The sequence below is a fragment of the Cervus canadensis genome, chromosome 3 (assembly GCF_019320065.1).
Source record: "Cervus canadensis isolate Bull #8, Minnesota chromosome 3, ASM1932006v1, whole genome shotgun sequence".
Lineage (NCBI taxonomy): Eukaryota > Metazoa > Chordata > Mammalia > Artiodactyla > Cervidae > Cervus > Cervus canadensis.
This window is the reverse complement of record NC_057388.1, coordinates 21,125,914-21,140,934: the sequence shown is the minus strand read 5'-3', so window position 1 is coordinate 21,140,934 and position 15,021 is coordinate 21,125,914. Positions and strand designations below refer to the sequence as shown.

The following is a 15,021-nucleotide window of genomic DNA, read 5'->3' as shown; positions in this document are numbered from 1 at the left end:
GAAAGACTGAAGTCATTTGTCCCTGTGGTGAGGTGTGTCACCTCAGGAAATGCCATTAAACCCAGATAGATCTTTGCATTCTGAAATAAAGATATTACTATCTGTCTTTTCTGTCAAAAAAGGCAAATACCTAATTTGGTAAAAGTAATGGAGTCAAAATAGATAATTTTGCAGAAATCCTTTAGAAATCATGTCTCTGTACAAATATAGCATTTTGAGTTTTACACAGAAGGAAAAATAGTTGAGGGAACTACTTCCCAGAAATCACCATGACAGAATTTGTAGACTCACTTCCATTAGGTTTTCAGAGGAACAAGTTGCTCCCTGATGGTTTAGACTGTAAAGAATCTGACTGCAGTGCAGGAGACTCAGGTCTGATCCCTGGGTTGGAAGATCCCTTGGAGTAGGAAATGGCAACCTACTCCAGGATTCTTGCTGGAAAACTCCATGGACAGAGGAGCCTGGCGGGCTTCAGTCTATGGAGTTTCAAAGAGTCAGACGTGACTGAGTGGCTAACATTTTCACTTTCATTGTCATTATGTTTTCAGAGGGATGAGTTGCTTGGGAAGTTATCACCTGTGTTTTCTTGTATTGTATTTGACTTCATGAAGCAATTACAAAATGACAAATCAGGGAATCCTTTTTTTTTGGCTGGACATCTACTGCGGCCATCAAGATGTTTTAAAAAATCAGGCTTCCTATTTTTTCCTTTGCAATTTTCAGCAGCGACTTTTATCCTTGTATTTTCAAGTTATCTGCTTATACCTGTTAGGAATTACATCTACATTCCTGCGATTAAATTGGTGAGGGTGGTGCTGGTGGTAAAGGGTGAAAGGAACTGTATCTAGATCACAATTCTTTGCCATAATGAGAAACCTTGGGGATTTAGGGTTTGCTTGCTTGCTTGCTTGATCACGTGTTTATTAGCTGGGTGATAGCTGCCCAGAAGAGATGAGTTCCAATGGTTAAAAAAAGAGGAGGGAAATACCTATTGGGAAGGCATCAGGCGGCATCTGCCACAGCCCAGATTAACCCTGTTAGAACCAATATGCCATGGGTAGGCATACAGTTCTAGGAAAGGGATCTCTTGGAGAAGAAAAGGTGAAATCTACCTGTGGGACTTTTAATATGTGTGTATTTAAAAGGACAGAGAATGATGGCAGGAAAGAGAAGGTGGTGGGACAGGAATGGGAAAGAGGACAGGAAAAGGAAATGGAGTGCAGTACTCCTCAGCAAGTTTGTCCTCCAAGATAGACCAAGTGAAAAGAACATACACTGTCGCGTTCAGCTACCTTACTGAAATCAACCGTTTCTTAGTATCATTTTTCAGGCATAAAGAATATAGTCATATTTGGAAATCATTTTTTAATAAAGCTAGAATAATTTTGGAGGCAGTTGGCCTTTAGAGACAGTGGATTACTATTTTCCTGTGTGTATGTGTCTCTGTGTGTGACTCCTCCAACTTGATGACCTATGATAGGTTACATGAACTGATGAACCTTCACTGTTTTCTTTACCATAGTATTTACCTTATAGATTTACATGGCACTGTTGTTGTTCAATACTCTCTGCGACACCATGAACTGCAGCATGCCATACTTCCCTGTCCTTCGGTATCTCTCTAAGTTTGCTCAACCTCATGTCCATTGAGTCAGTCATGCCATCTAACCATCTCATCCTATGTCATCCCCATCTTCTCTCGCCCTCAGTCTTTCAAACATCAGAGTCTTTTCTAGTGAATTGTTTCTTTGCATCAGGTGGTCAAAATATTGGACTTTCAGCTTCAGCATCAGTCCTTCCAGTGAGTATAAGTTCATATCCTTTAGGATTGACTGGTTTGATCTCCTTGCAGTTCAAGGGACTCTTAAGAGTTTTCTGCAGCACCACAGTTCTCAAGCATCATTCTTTGGTGCTCAGCCTTCTTTATGGTCCAACTCTCACATCCATACATGACTACTGGAAAAACCATAGTTTTGACTACATGAACCTTTGTCAGCAGAGTGATGTCTCTGCTTTTTTTTTTTTCTCATTTATTTTTATTAGTTGGAGGCTAATTACTTTACAATATTGTAGTGGTTTTTGCCATACGTTGACATGAATCAGCCACGGATTTACATGTGTTCCCCATCCTGAACCCCCCTCCCACCTCCCTCCCCATCCCATCCCTCTGGGTCATCCTAGTGCACCAGACCTGCACACTTGTCTCATGCATCCAGCCTGGACTGGCGATCTGTTTTACACTTGATAATATACATGTTTCGATGCTATTCTCTCAGATCATCACACCCTTGCCTTCTCCCATAGAGTCCAAAAGTCTGTTCTATACATCTGTGTCTCTTTTTCTGTCTTGCATATAGGGTTATCGTTACCATCTTTCTAAATTCCATATATATGCATTGATATATTGTATTGGCCTTTATCTTTCTGGCTTACTTCACTCTGTATAATGGGCTCCAGTTTCATCCATCTCATTAGAACTGATTCAGGTGTATTCTTTTTAATGGCTGAGTAATATTCCATGGTGTATATGTACCACAGCTTTCTTATCCATTCGTCTGCTGATGGGCATCTAGGTTACTTCCATGTCCTGGCTATTATAAACAGTGCTGCGATGAACATTGGGGTGCACGTGTCTCTTTCAGTTATGGTTTCCTTGGTGTAGTATGCCCAGGAGAGGGATTGCTGGGTCATATGGCAGTCTCTGCTTTTTAATACACTGCCTAGGTTTGTCATAGCTTTCTTCCAAGGAGCAAACGTCTTTTAATTTCATGGCTGCAGTCACTGTCCACAATGATATTGCAGCTCAAGAGAATAAAATCTGTCACTGTTTGTGCTTTTTCCCTATCTGTTTGCTAAGAAGTGGTGGGGAACCAGATGCCATGATCTTTGTTTTCTGAATGTTGAGTTTTAAGCCAACATTTTCACTCTCCTCTTTCACCTTCATCAAGAGGCTCTTTAGTTCACTCTCTGCCATTAAAGTGGCACCATCTGCATATCTGAGGTTGTTGATATTTCTCCCAGCCATCTTGATTCCCGCTTGTGATTCATCCAGCCTGGCATTTGACATGATGTACTCTACACAGAAGTTAAAGAAGCAGGGTGACAATATATAGCCTTGACCTACTCCTTTCATAATTTGGAACCAGGCCTTTGTTCCATGCCCAGGACTGACTGTTGCTTCTTGACCTACATACAGGTTTCTCAGGAGGCAGATCAGGTGGTCTGGTACTCCCATCTCTTGAAGAATTTTCCACAGTTTGTTGTGATCCACACAGTCAAAGGCATTAGCTTAGTTAATAAAGCAGAATAGGTGTTTTTTCTGAAACTCTCTTGCTTTTTCTGTGATACAACGGATGTTGGCAATTTGATCTCTGGTTTGGCCTTTTCTAAATCCAGCTGGAACATCTGGAAGTTCTGGGTTCATGTACTGTTGAAGCCTGGCTTGGAGAATTTTGAGCCTGGCTTGGAGAATCTTCAGATATACTTCATTATTTTATGACTGTTTTAATCACACCTCTAGTCAGAAGTTTCATGTATCTGTCATCAGCTCACAGTACCAAATCCCATCTTCTAAATCATCAGAATTAGTTATAGATGAGACTCAGAGAAAAATTATTTATTGTGTAAAACTAGAAACCAAGTTAACGGCTTTGTATGGTGATAAAACAAGTGCAATATAATAGTTAAACATTCCTCCTTGAAAGAAAGGGCAAGATAGCACAGGGTCATCAACCCCAAGAAATACCAATACTTCAGTTGGAAACATCTGCAAGAACTTTACAAGGTTCTAGGAATTAGGTTTTAGTACCTTCTAGGAATTAGGTGGCCACCTTTCAGCCTACTACAGATGACATCATGAAAAATACTGACTTACATGTAAAGAGTAAACCTATGTAGATCACAGAAATTTTAAAAATTGTCATAATGTTGCTTCTTCCAAAAACTGCTAGGCCAGTAATTCATACATAGTCCTTTAAAACCTTCAAAGAACAAACTCTTTGCTTTATTAACTATTGTGAACCATAAAATGGAAACCTTCTGACTCCCTTTATTAAGCCAGCACAATGAATATCAATATCTGACAAAAATCTGCCTATGAAATAATCTTATCTGTAGCCATTGGTGTAATGTTCTCAAATAAAATATTAACAGAACGTGCATTGTCTATTCAGATATTCAGGTAAAGAGTGTCAGGAGAACACAGATTGTTAACTGCAGATGGGAAATGTATTCTAGGACTGTAATCTCTTATTTAAAATTTCAAAATCTAACAAAGCTCAGAAAACTAATATTTTCATTACTTACTTCATGAGATGTATAGTCTGAACTGGCATATTCTTTGCAGTGTTAATTTATCTTTCTTTAAGTCAATATCCATATGTCCTAGTACAGAAATATGTGAATTTTACAACATGTTGTTCTTGACCCTTTGGGTTTGTTATTTAATGTATCTTTTATGCATAGTGTAACTTTTCTGAAGCCCACAAAGTTTTAAATACCAAAGCCCAACTGTCTCTTAAGTACTTCATCTAATGCATATAGGAATTTATTTAATTTACTATACCAGTAAACCAAAAGAGAAAATCATGTGATTCTCAAAGTGATAAATATGTTTCTGTAATAATAAGAGCTAGCATTTATTTGCTTGCTTCGTAATGCCAGGCACTGTTTTATTAGAACATCCACATCTTCATAGTAAGGCAGGTAGTACTAGTATCATTCCTATTTTAGAAACAGGAAATTAGAGACGCTGATAGCCTAAGCAACTTTTAAGGTCAAAGATCCAGTTAGGTTTACAGCAGGTCTTAAACCAGGCAGTTTACCTCCAGAGTCCAAGTTCTTAACCTCTCTGCATCGTCAGTCCGTGTCTGCTGATTATTTTAATAATTTGTCCATTCAGTCAATCACAGTTTGAGTGCTTGGTCTTTCGTAGGCTAGTAAAATGATATGCTATCTCATTTGTGGTATGGAAGTGAATCAGGCAGGTAGAAAATGTGTATACTCACTGGGCTTGCATCACCTTGCACAGTGCTTAAGAGGAGAAGATGATAAAAAAGCTGCAAAGACAAGTACATAGCCTGTCAGATTGTGTTAGCATGCTGTGTATAAGATGATAATTGGAATTACAGAACAATAAAGCAAGAAAGGGAGACAAACTCTTAATAAAATATAACTGAATAAAACATCTCAAAGTCTGATAAAAACATAATTTCTCAAAAGTGAAGCAAGCATTTTGAGTAATAACAACATATTATATATATTGTCATTAAATTAAATATGCAAAATGTGTACCAGAATTCCCATTTGGTATTGTTCTGGATGTACTATGTAAAGCAATTAGATAAGAAAAAAGACTTAGGAGGTGGAAATGTCTGAAAGGAGCTGGAGCATATTTATAGATGGTAGGACTGTGTTCCAAGAAAAAAATGAATCAATTGAAGGGAACCATATAAAATAACAGAATTATAAGGTTTAAAAGATTAATAATAAATAATCAAAATGTTTTCTATATAAAACATAGCCAGTTAAAAAGACAAAATAATAAAGAATCATATTATGGTAAATACAAAAGCAAGATAGTTCAGTTCAGTTCAGTCGCTCAGTCGTGTCCCACTCTTCGTGACCCCATGAACCGCAGAACACCAGGCCTCCCTGTCCATCACCAACTCCCGGAGTTTACTCAAACTCATGTCCATCGAGTCGGTGATGCCATCCAGCCATCTCATCCTCTGTCGTCCCCTTCTCTTCCTGCCCCCAATCCCTCCCAGCATCAGGGTCTTTCCCAATGAGTCAACTGTTTGCATGAGGTAAAGTAAGATAAGTATGTATGAAATTAATAAAAATAAATATATTGGACTTAATGTGAAGAAAATTTTGGTCCCTACTAAAAATCATATGAGAAAATATAGTAAGCAGAGAAATATATCTTAAAAAATATAACCTGATATTATAAAACATTCTAGTCCTCCCAAAATTTATCTATCAAATCAGATCTAATTGCAGTACCCAAAGATTTTAGCTGAGTATCATAGCAAGGTAATGTGAACAAAAATGGTGTCAAATTTTATCAAATTTTCTAAATAATCATACATTTTTAAAAGCGTTAAATGAGGAATATGACCCTTACCCAACAAATATGAAAATTGATTACAGAATTACAATAATTGAAATAATTATGTATACTGGTTCAGAGTAACAGAGAAATGCAGAGATGAACATTTATTATATATAAGTGTGTCTTTCAAACAAAGAGGGAAACGTAAACTGTTGACAAACTCGTATTAACAAAAATAATATGTATTTTGGCAAAAATTCAGCAAGATTTCTACTTAACTCTTATGCCAAAATAATATGAAATGATTCAAATATTACACTATAAAATATGAAGTCATAATGGCCAAGAGATACAAAAAGTAGTATTATTCCTAAATTGGAGAAAAGAGATTTCTAAGCATGACTCAAAACACAGAAAATTTTGATATAACTGAAGTTTAAATAGTTTAAACTCTACAAGGTAAAAAAGTCAAAAAACAGACTTGTGAAATATTTGCAATGCATGACTTTCTATACTCGAAAAAAGAACATGAAATGCCTGCATTCTAAAGATGTTTCTTGTATTCAACTGTTAATTCCACAGGCCTTTCTTATATGATCTGGGATGATTAAAAGTTCTGTAATCCTATTTTCTAATTTGTAACTCTAGATAACAATAGCTAGCTCATAAAATTTTTTATGGGCTTAAATGAAATACTACATATAAAGCTTTTAAAACAGTGCTTCAGTAGTAGTAAATATTTAAGCACTATTTCCTCACTATGGTTATTAACATAAATAGTTTCTTAATGTACATAGACAAAATGGATAATGTACTTAAGTTAGATTGTCCTCAAAAGAATAAATATGAACAAAAGCATATGAAAAGAACATCAAATTCAATCAACAATGACAAAACTTTATTTAAACAATTGTGTCATACTTTTTAGCCCATCAAATTCAGAAGCTGATAAACTTAATGATGACTCGTCACGTTAAACACTGTTAGTGGGATTGTGTTAACATTTTTGAGAGTAATTTTTCACTGCACAATAAAACGTAATACTTAACTACACTTTCAGCCAGGAATTCCTCTTCTGAGTATTTGTTGTAAATATATATTCACAGAGATGCATGAAGGTTGTATAGAATTTGGTAACAAAACATTAAATAATATTAATTTTGGTAGCAAAATAGTAAATCCAAACCACTACAAATAGGAAGTATCTGCATAAATAATAGCACATCTATTAAGGACAATAGACTTCTGGTATTAAAAACATTAGGAAAATTCCTGTTTCCTGGATAAGTATATGCTTTATTGATAAATGAAAAAAATCCCAGTTTCAGCACAGTTTGTATAAGTCTCTTTTTGTAAATATTCAGTTGTGCATATGTATTTTCATACATTTGTGCTTTTTAGATAGGCTGTTTTCAAAATGATGCATGAGAAAGGACCTCGTTTATTATCTCTCAGAATTAAAATCGGGGAAATGTGGGTCTTTCACATTTCATATACGTCTATATACTTTGAGTTTTTTAATATTGCTTTTATTTAAAGTGTATGGGCTTCCCTGGTGCCTCAGACAGTGAAGAATCTGCCTGCCATGCAGGAGACCCAGGTTCAGTGCCTGGGTTGGGAAGATCCCTTGGAGAAGAGAACGGCTGCCCACTCCAGTGTTCTTGCCTGGATAATTCCATGGACAGAAGAGCCTGGCAGGCTATAGTACATGGGATTGCAAAGAGGTGGACATGACTGAGCAACTAACTAACTAACTAATGCTACATATCAGTCCCTGGGTCTGAAAGATCCGCTAGAGGAGGGCATGGCAACCCATTCCAGTATTCTTGCCTGGAGAATCCCATGGACAGGAACCTCTAGGGCTACAAAGAGTTGGACACAACTGAAGCAACTAACAATTTTACTTCAGCTTGAGAGCTCAAATTCTTTAAAAAGAGAGACCCTAAGAATGTATTCTCTGAATATCTTTTGAAGGAATTAAAAAAAAAAATCCTTTGAAATCCTTGAGGCTGTGCATGGGATGAGTGTTGATTAGAATGTACAAATGGACTTTCAGAGTGCTCATTGCTATTTTGTAATTGTTGAATATAGCAAAGCTGAGAAGATATATTAAAAACTGTGAGAATGAACGAATTGTGATAAAGCTGGAAGCATTTATTAAATCTGTATCAGAACTTTGAAATCCTATAATTTTGCCAGAATTGACAAACCCTTATACTGAAGCAATAGTGTGACTCAATAAGGGTTAATGCTCTAAAAAAGAATACCATTTCTTAGGAGGGTAAAATTTAAAAAGACTATCAAGAGCGGGTGTAGATGTGGAGTATTGGTAAAGATGTGGTAAAGATGTGGAGTAACTGAAACCCACATACTTTACTAGTAGGAATGCAAAATGGTACAAGTACTTTGAAAAATAAAGTTTTGTTTTTTTTATATAAAGTTAAATGTACTCATACCATCCAACACAGCAGTCTCATTCCTAAGTTTTTACACAAAGGCATAAATCACACATGTCTACGAAAAGAATTGTGCTCAAAAGTTCATAGCAACTTTATGCATAAAGCCAAATGTCAGCAATTAATGAATAAACAAACAGATTGTGGTATACTTATTTAATAGAATACTACTTAGCAATAAAAAGGGACAAACCCCTGACACTGGAACAAATGACTGAATCTTAAAGGCATTATAGTAAATGAAAGAAGTCAGACATGAGAGTACTTTTAATTTCCATTTATAGGAAATATTAGAAAAGACAAACTATAAAGACAGCAAATCAATGATTTGTATGTGTTTATATGTATGAAAATACATAAATGCAAAGGGCCTTAGGGAACTTTTGGGGTGATGGAAATTTTGTGTATCATGATTGTTGAACGTAGTTATTGAAACCTTCCTCAAGACATTTAATTGTACACTTAAAATTGGTAAACTTTATTATATGTAAATAATACATCAAAATTTCATTTGAAACTCTATGAAAAAAATTCAAAAAATAACAAATGGAACATCACACATTTCAGCTTTTGAAGCTCTTGAAGAAATCACAGTTATTAAAGAAAAAAAAAGCTCACACACAGGAAGTCATTTATTCATCCAAAGCTAAGAAGGAACTGAACTATTTCAGGAAATCAATGAAAATTCATCTAGTATGCAAAGTTTAATTTTAAAGTCTATGGTTGCATTTGGAATAACTCTTGATAACAGCCATTTGTCATTGGTTAGATTTATATTCTATCCTTAAATGTAATGGAATTGGTTAGATTTATATTCTATCCTTAAATGTAATGGAATTGAGAAAATGTTTAATTTGCTGTAATATTCAGAAATAAATTATTTGTCAAGTTTTGTAAAAATAATTGTCAGAAATATTCTTTAAATGGATTAAAAATATAGCACCTATGATAATATTTGGGTAAGTATATTTTACACCTTAAGTAAAAGATTAGTATTGATAATGTCCTCTTCTTAGTAGAGTTTGCTGTTTATAGACATCTCAGCAATTTTGTTTTCTTAATTTAAAATGTTATAACCTATAGAATATAATCAAGTTTTTCATATTATTAACTTAAAATGCAATTTTGGAGATTTAGGGTAACTTTATTTTTTATCTTATTATTTTTATTTTAAAATTTATTTTATTATTTTATTTTAATAATATATAAATAATTTTTATATGTTTATAAAATTATTTATAATATAAATAATATTTATTTAATAAAATTATTTTATTATTTATTATTTATTTTATTATTAAAAAAAAATAATAAGCTGTCATAGGAAAAGAAAAAAATCAGTCTTTAGAAAAATACCAGTACAGAGTATTAAAGGTAGATATGGCTAAGAAGCTAATTCTTTGATATGTTTTTATGCATGTGTGTGTGTATATATATATGCACACACACATATTTATATATTTATGCATATATATGCACACATATATGTACATATTTACATATTTATAAATTATAAAGTACTACACAAAATACTCTGCTTTGAAAATCAGCCTAACGAGATCTAATTTATTTTGCTTTAAAAAAGATGAATAAGACACAGATGTATAGAACAGACTTTTGGACTCTGTGGGAGAAGGAGAGGGTCGGATGATGTGAGAGAATAGCTTTGAAACATGTATATTATCAATTGTGAAACATATCGCCAGTCCAGGTTTGATTCATGAGACAAGTGTGCAGGGCTGGTGCATTAGGATGACCCAGAGGGATGGGATGGAGAGGGATGTGGGAGAGGGGTTCAGGATGGGGAACACATGCAAATCCATGGCTAATTCATATCAATGTATGGCAAAAACCACTACAATATTGTAAAGTAACTAGCCTCCAACTAATATAAATAAATGAAAAAAAAATAAAAAAAAAGAAAAATACCAGTACAGAGTATTAAAGGTAGATACAGCTAAGAAGCTAATTCTTTGATATGTTTGTATGCATGTGTGTGTATATACACACACACACACACACATATTTGTATATGTATGTATATATATGCACACATATAGGTACATATTTACATATATATAAATTATAAAGTACTACACAAAATACTCTGCTTTGAAAATCAACCTAATGAGATCTAATTTTTTTTTGCTTTAAAAAAGATGAATAAGTTTTATTTTCTCTGATTTTATTTTTTAAATTAAGATGAAATTTTTTTAAAATTCAGGAAATAACCAAATTGAGAGTCAGTAAATATATCTTTCAAAATTATCCAATTCAACTATTTTTAACTGTTTAACTTTCAGTAATATTCTAATGTGGATATAGAATATATGAATACCCCAGTTATACCGAAGACTATTGCAATTGCTATACAGAATAATCTAAAAATACCTCACCACAGTACTTTTATAAAGGGGTATTAGAATGGCAGCCCACTCCAGTGTTCTTGCCTGGAGAATCCCAGGGACGGGGGAGCCTGGTGGGCTGCCGTCTGTGGGGTCACAGAGTCGGACACGACTGAAGCGACTTAGCAGCAGCAGCAGTATCTTCTTTTAAAGATAAGAAAGCTATGACTCATGGTAAATAAGTAATTTGCTCAAAGTCACAAGTCTTGAAAGTGAAAGTCTGTCTGAACTCAACATTTATCCATTCTAGGGTATGAAAGTGATGCCAATTTAAGTTTTGTTTCCTAAAAACTGCCTTATATAGAGACTGAAAGGGCAAAGTTCATGTTAAAAACCAACATTGTGTGTGTGTGTGTGTGTGTGTGTGTGTGTGTGTGTGTGTGTGCACGCTCATTAGTGTTCAGCTCTTTTGTGAACCCATGGACTATAGCCCATCTGGCTCTTCTGTCCATGGAATTTTCCAGACAAGAATACTGGAGTGAGTTGTTATTTCCTCCTCCAGGGAATCTTCCTGACCCAGGGATGAGACCTATGTTTCTTGCATCTCCTGCATTGGCAGGCAGGTTCTTTACACTGTGCCACTTGGGAAGCCTGTGTTTTCTCATTTGGTCTTTTTAGAGAACCTTTAGTGTCCCTGAAATATGGCTGCTGGGTAAGTTTGCAGGGTTTGGCAGTTCTCTTTCAAGCCTCTTGGGGTTATGCCAAAGGGATAGGGTCCCATGGGAATTTAGTCTGAATTTTCATCCAAATGAACACCTGCTGCCATTGTTCCTTATCCATCCTTTAGTCAGCAATGCCAGCTCTCTCTTTGTGGTGGGACCCATTCAACACAAGGAAAATGCATGCCAGTGTTCTTCTCTAGCTTTTATTTCCCCCCTCTCTTTCCTACATGATTCATTGCCTGAGTGTCTTGGAAATAGAGGAGCTAAGGCTAAGTTTATCTTTGGCTATGTGGTGTTCTGTATTTCTAGGAATTTAGTCAGTTATAGTCCAGTCTACATAAATGGTCTTTTGATCCAATCCTCTCCTTTCTCTTCTCTTCTCCTCTCTCCCTTCCTCCATCTGTCCTATTTATGTTGTTTTGGAAAGAAGAGATCTATTATTGCAAAAATAGATGCTTATGAAGCAATCTACTTTTAAAAGTTTCACTTCTATAACTTAGAAACAAATAATTCAAGCAGAGGTAAATTCACTGATCATCTCCCTGTGGATAACTAATATTGACCATTCATACTTAGTACTTGATTCATGTTTCTTTACTTTTGTTTAAATAGTCTATTGGATGAAGGCATTTAACTAAATAATAAGGTATTACAAATTGATTTTGAGCCAGCTTAGGGATAAAGTAAAAATAAATGATTTTTTAAAATTAATTAATGCTGTATAATACACCATAAATAGCCCAACTCAGATTTTTCCTATAATTTCATACCATAGTAACAGAACTTTGCTTTATTTAAAATGTATTTTTATGAATTATTAGTAAGCATTTTTTTAAAAGGAAGAAACTTTAGGTTTTAGAGCTACTGGACTAATAAGAGTGAACACTTTGATATTCATACTTAGTAAACCAGGAAATTGACCATGTATGTATAACAAAATTATATCAGAATATCAAATCATAGAATTTTTCAGTAACTTTTATTCTACAAGTGTTATTTCAGTACACATCTGTCTATACCTTTGTGTTCCTTACCCTTGTAGATTAATTTAATTACTCAATAATTTTTAGATGATAAAATGTACAAAAAAATTTAAGAGTTCTATCACAGCTCTATCTTGGGGGAAAGCAGCTCTCTGTCTGCCATCTGCAGAGGGCATTGGTCCCTCTCTTGTGGCTAATGCTTTGTTATGCATAAGTAAACACATTAGTCTTTTCATTTCATTCATTAGACTTTTAATCCTTGATTAGTGTTTTCAGGATTCTTTCAAATACACAGCTTCTTTATTCCCTTTGTGTTTGGTTTTTCTTTTTCTTTTATCCCTGCTAGGAAACAAAATTAACAGTCATTCGCTAAAATTGCCCCATTTCTTCTGAGATGACTGGTAAATATATTAGTTTCTCATTGGAGTGATTAATCATGTGTCGATGAAGAATGGGAAAGTATCTCCTTGCTTAGACTAACAGAGACAACTATTTAAAGTTAGAAAGAACAGTAAGTTGAGAAGCATGAATCACAATATTCCACCAGTCTCACATATTGTGTGATTCTGTGTCATAGAAACTCTGAATGAGTTTCCTAAATGGAGAAAACATCCATTAGGGTGTGGAACTGGTACATTTGGGATCTCAGAGTTTAGATACACTTGTTACCAATTCTCCAAAACTAAATTTCCCCTTTGTTATTTTTCTCTGGTAAGTAAGATAAGTCAGAAAGTAGCTTGTGGAATGAGCAGTTAATAACTACACATCCAATAGATTCTTAGCAAACTTTGAAGTCATATATTAAACTTACCTTTACTAGATAGAAACACTCACATTATATTTTTACCCATAATTAATTTCAAAAGATGAGGAGACTAGGAGTTTCTCCACTTACATCATCCTTCTAGCTTTTGTATAACAAGAATTTTAAATATTTGTTGGCATTTATGTCCATATGAACTATTTTAAACATTCTGTAAGCATAGTCCAAAGGCAATTAGAGGAGGTGTATGCATTATATAGAAGTTCATTCCTTGAAGTAAATTTCAAAAGTAACCAGCAGTGACTAATTCATACTTGTACAGAATTTATGTCTGTTACCCATTTCTGCCTAATTGCACAATATCTTCTTAACAATGGTATTTTTTTAGGAAAGTTTAATTTAAAATATTATTCTTTAATTTTTTCTCTTTTAATTGTTTCCACAAGATAGTAGGATCATAAAATGTCCTGTCTTTTGTTTCTCTTTCTCTCCTTAGGATGCTTCCATTGCACACAGATTCCATATCATGAGAGAGAAACACCCAGAAAAGTTCAATAGTAGGTAAGATGAAAAAATGATTCATTGTAATTATGGTTGCTGTTGATGGACTGTGTCATAAAAAGGGTCACTGTATGATATAAAGCATTTAACATATAAATGACTGAACAGGGCTTGGTGTAAGTATTAAGACATAAATGTAAACACATTTAATTTTCCTTGCTAGTTTTTAGGGAGGTTATAATGGGGATACAATGTGGTCATCTTTGGTCCATTTTCATACTAAGAAGAAAGATATCAAGTATAAGGTAAAAGTAGTTATTGGGATATACTGAAAGTCTTTACATGGCCCAGTATGTGAGGGGGTGATCATCCTAAATCTGAAGGAGAAACATGAGGCTCTGATTTGGTCATGCTAAGTAACTATACATTCCATAGGTATCATATAAGACCTCTAATTTTTGTCCTGTCAGTCCTGTATTGGCTTCAGCTAAATGCAAAATAAACCAGAGAAATATCAATGCTGACAAAAACTACTGTTACAGACTTTCTCTTCAGAGCAAAAGCCCTTGAAAGCCAAAACTAGTTTTGCTGCTATAGCAATACACAGACATTATTTCCTCAGAAATGTAGATACTGACTTTTGCTGATATTCAGGAAAATTGAGAGAGATTGACTTTGTTATCTTTCCCATCTCTAGAAGGAAATATGGCCATCTCCACCCCACTACCCAGGAAATTTTGGGCAGAAGGATATTTTGTTTAATTATACCCATTTCTACTCTGTTCATTTCACAGTTGAAAAATAATAATCAACATTTATATATACATATTTAAGTGATTTATATATTAATGTTCAAAGTCAAAGGCCCTGGGGTCTCTCTATCTGGCTAGGTTAACATTATACCATGAGTGTTATAGAACACTTACAACTACTGGAAATTTTTCTATTTCAGTTTTGTTATACACCAGGAGATTGACATAATTTTCTTCCATGTGATTCCATAATAAATGAATGTATTTAAAATGTATTTTAAATCTATTTTAGATGTTTTAACAATAGACTTTAGTGTACTACTTTATATAAGAATTATCATATTAAATAGTTTCATGCAAGATCCTACTTAATTTTTCATTATATTGATCTCATTTAAATGTTTTAGCAAGACATATGAAAATGTTTTTCTAAAATGTTCCCCA

General features: G+C 34.3%; 1 protein-coding gene across 4 annotated transcripts in view; it reads left to right on the top strand.

Annotated features, from left to right (window-relative positions):
* The window catches only part of DGKB (diacylglycerol kinase beta), an 808,737-nt gene that overhangs the window by 432,280 nt on the left and 361,436 nt on the right, over positions 1–15,021 (top strand). For all 4 annotated transcript variants that reach the window (XM_043462754.1, XM_043462753.1, XM_043462752.1 and 1 more), the window contains one exon: positions 13,821–13,885. In XM_043462754.1, the coding sequence (XP_043318689.1) occupies positions 13,821–13,885 (65 nt within the window). The remainder of the gene's footprint in view (positions 1–13,820; positions 13,886–15,021) is intronic.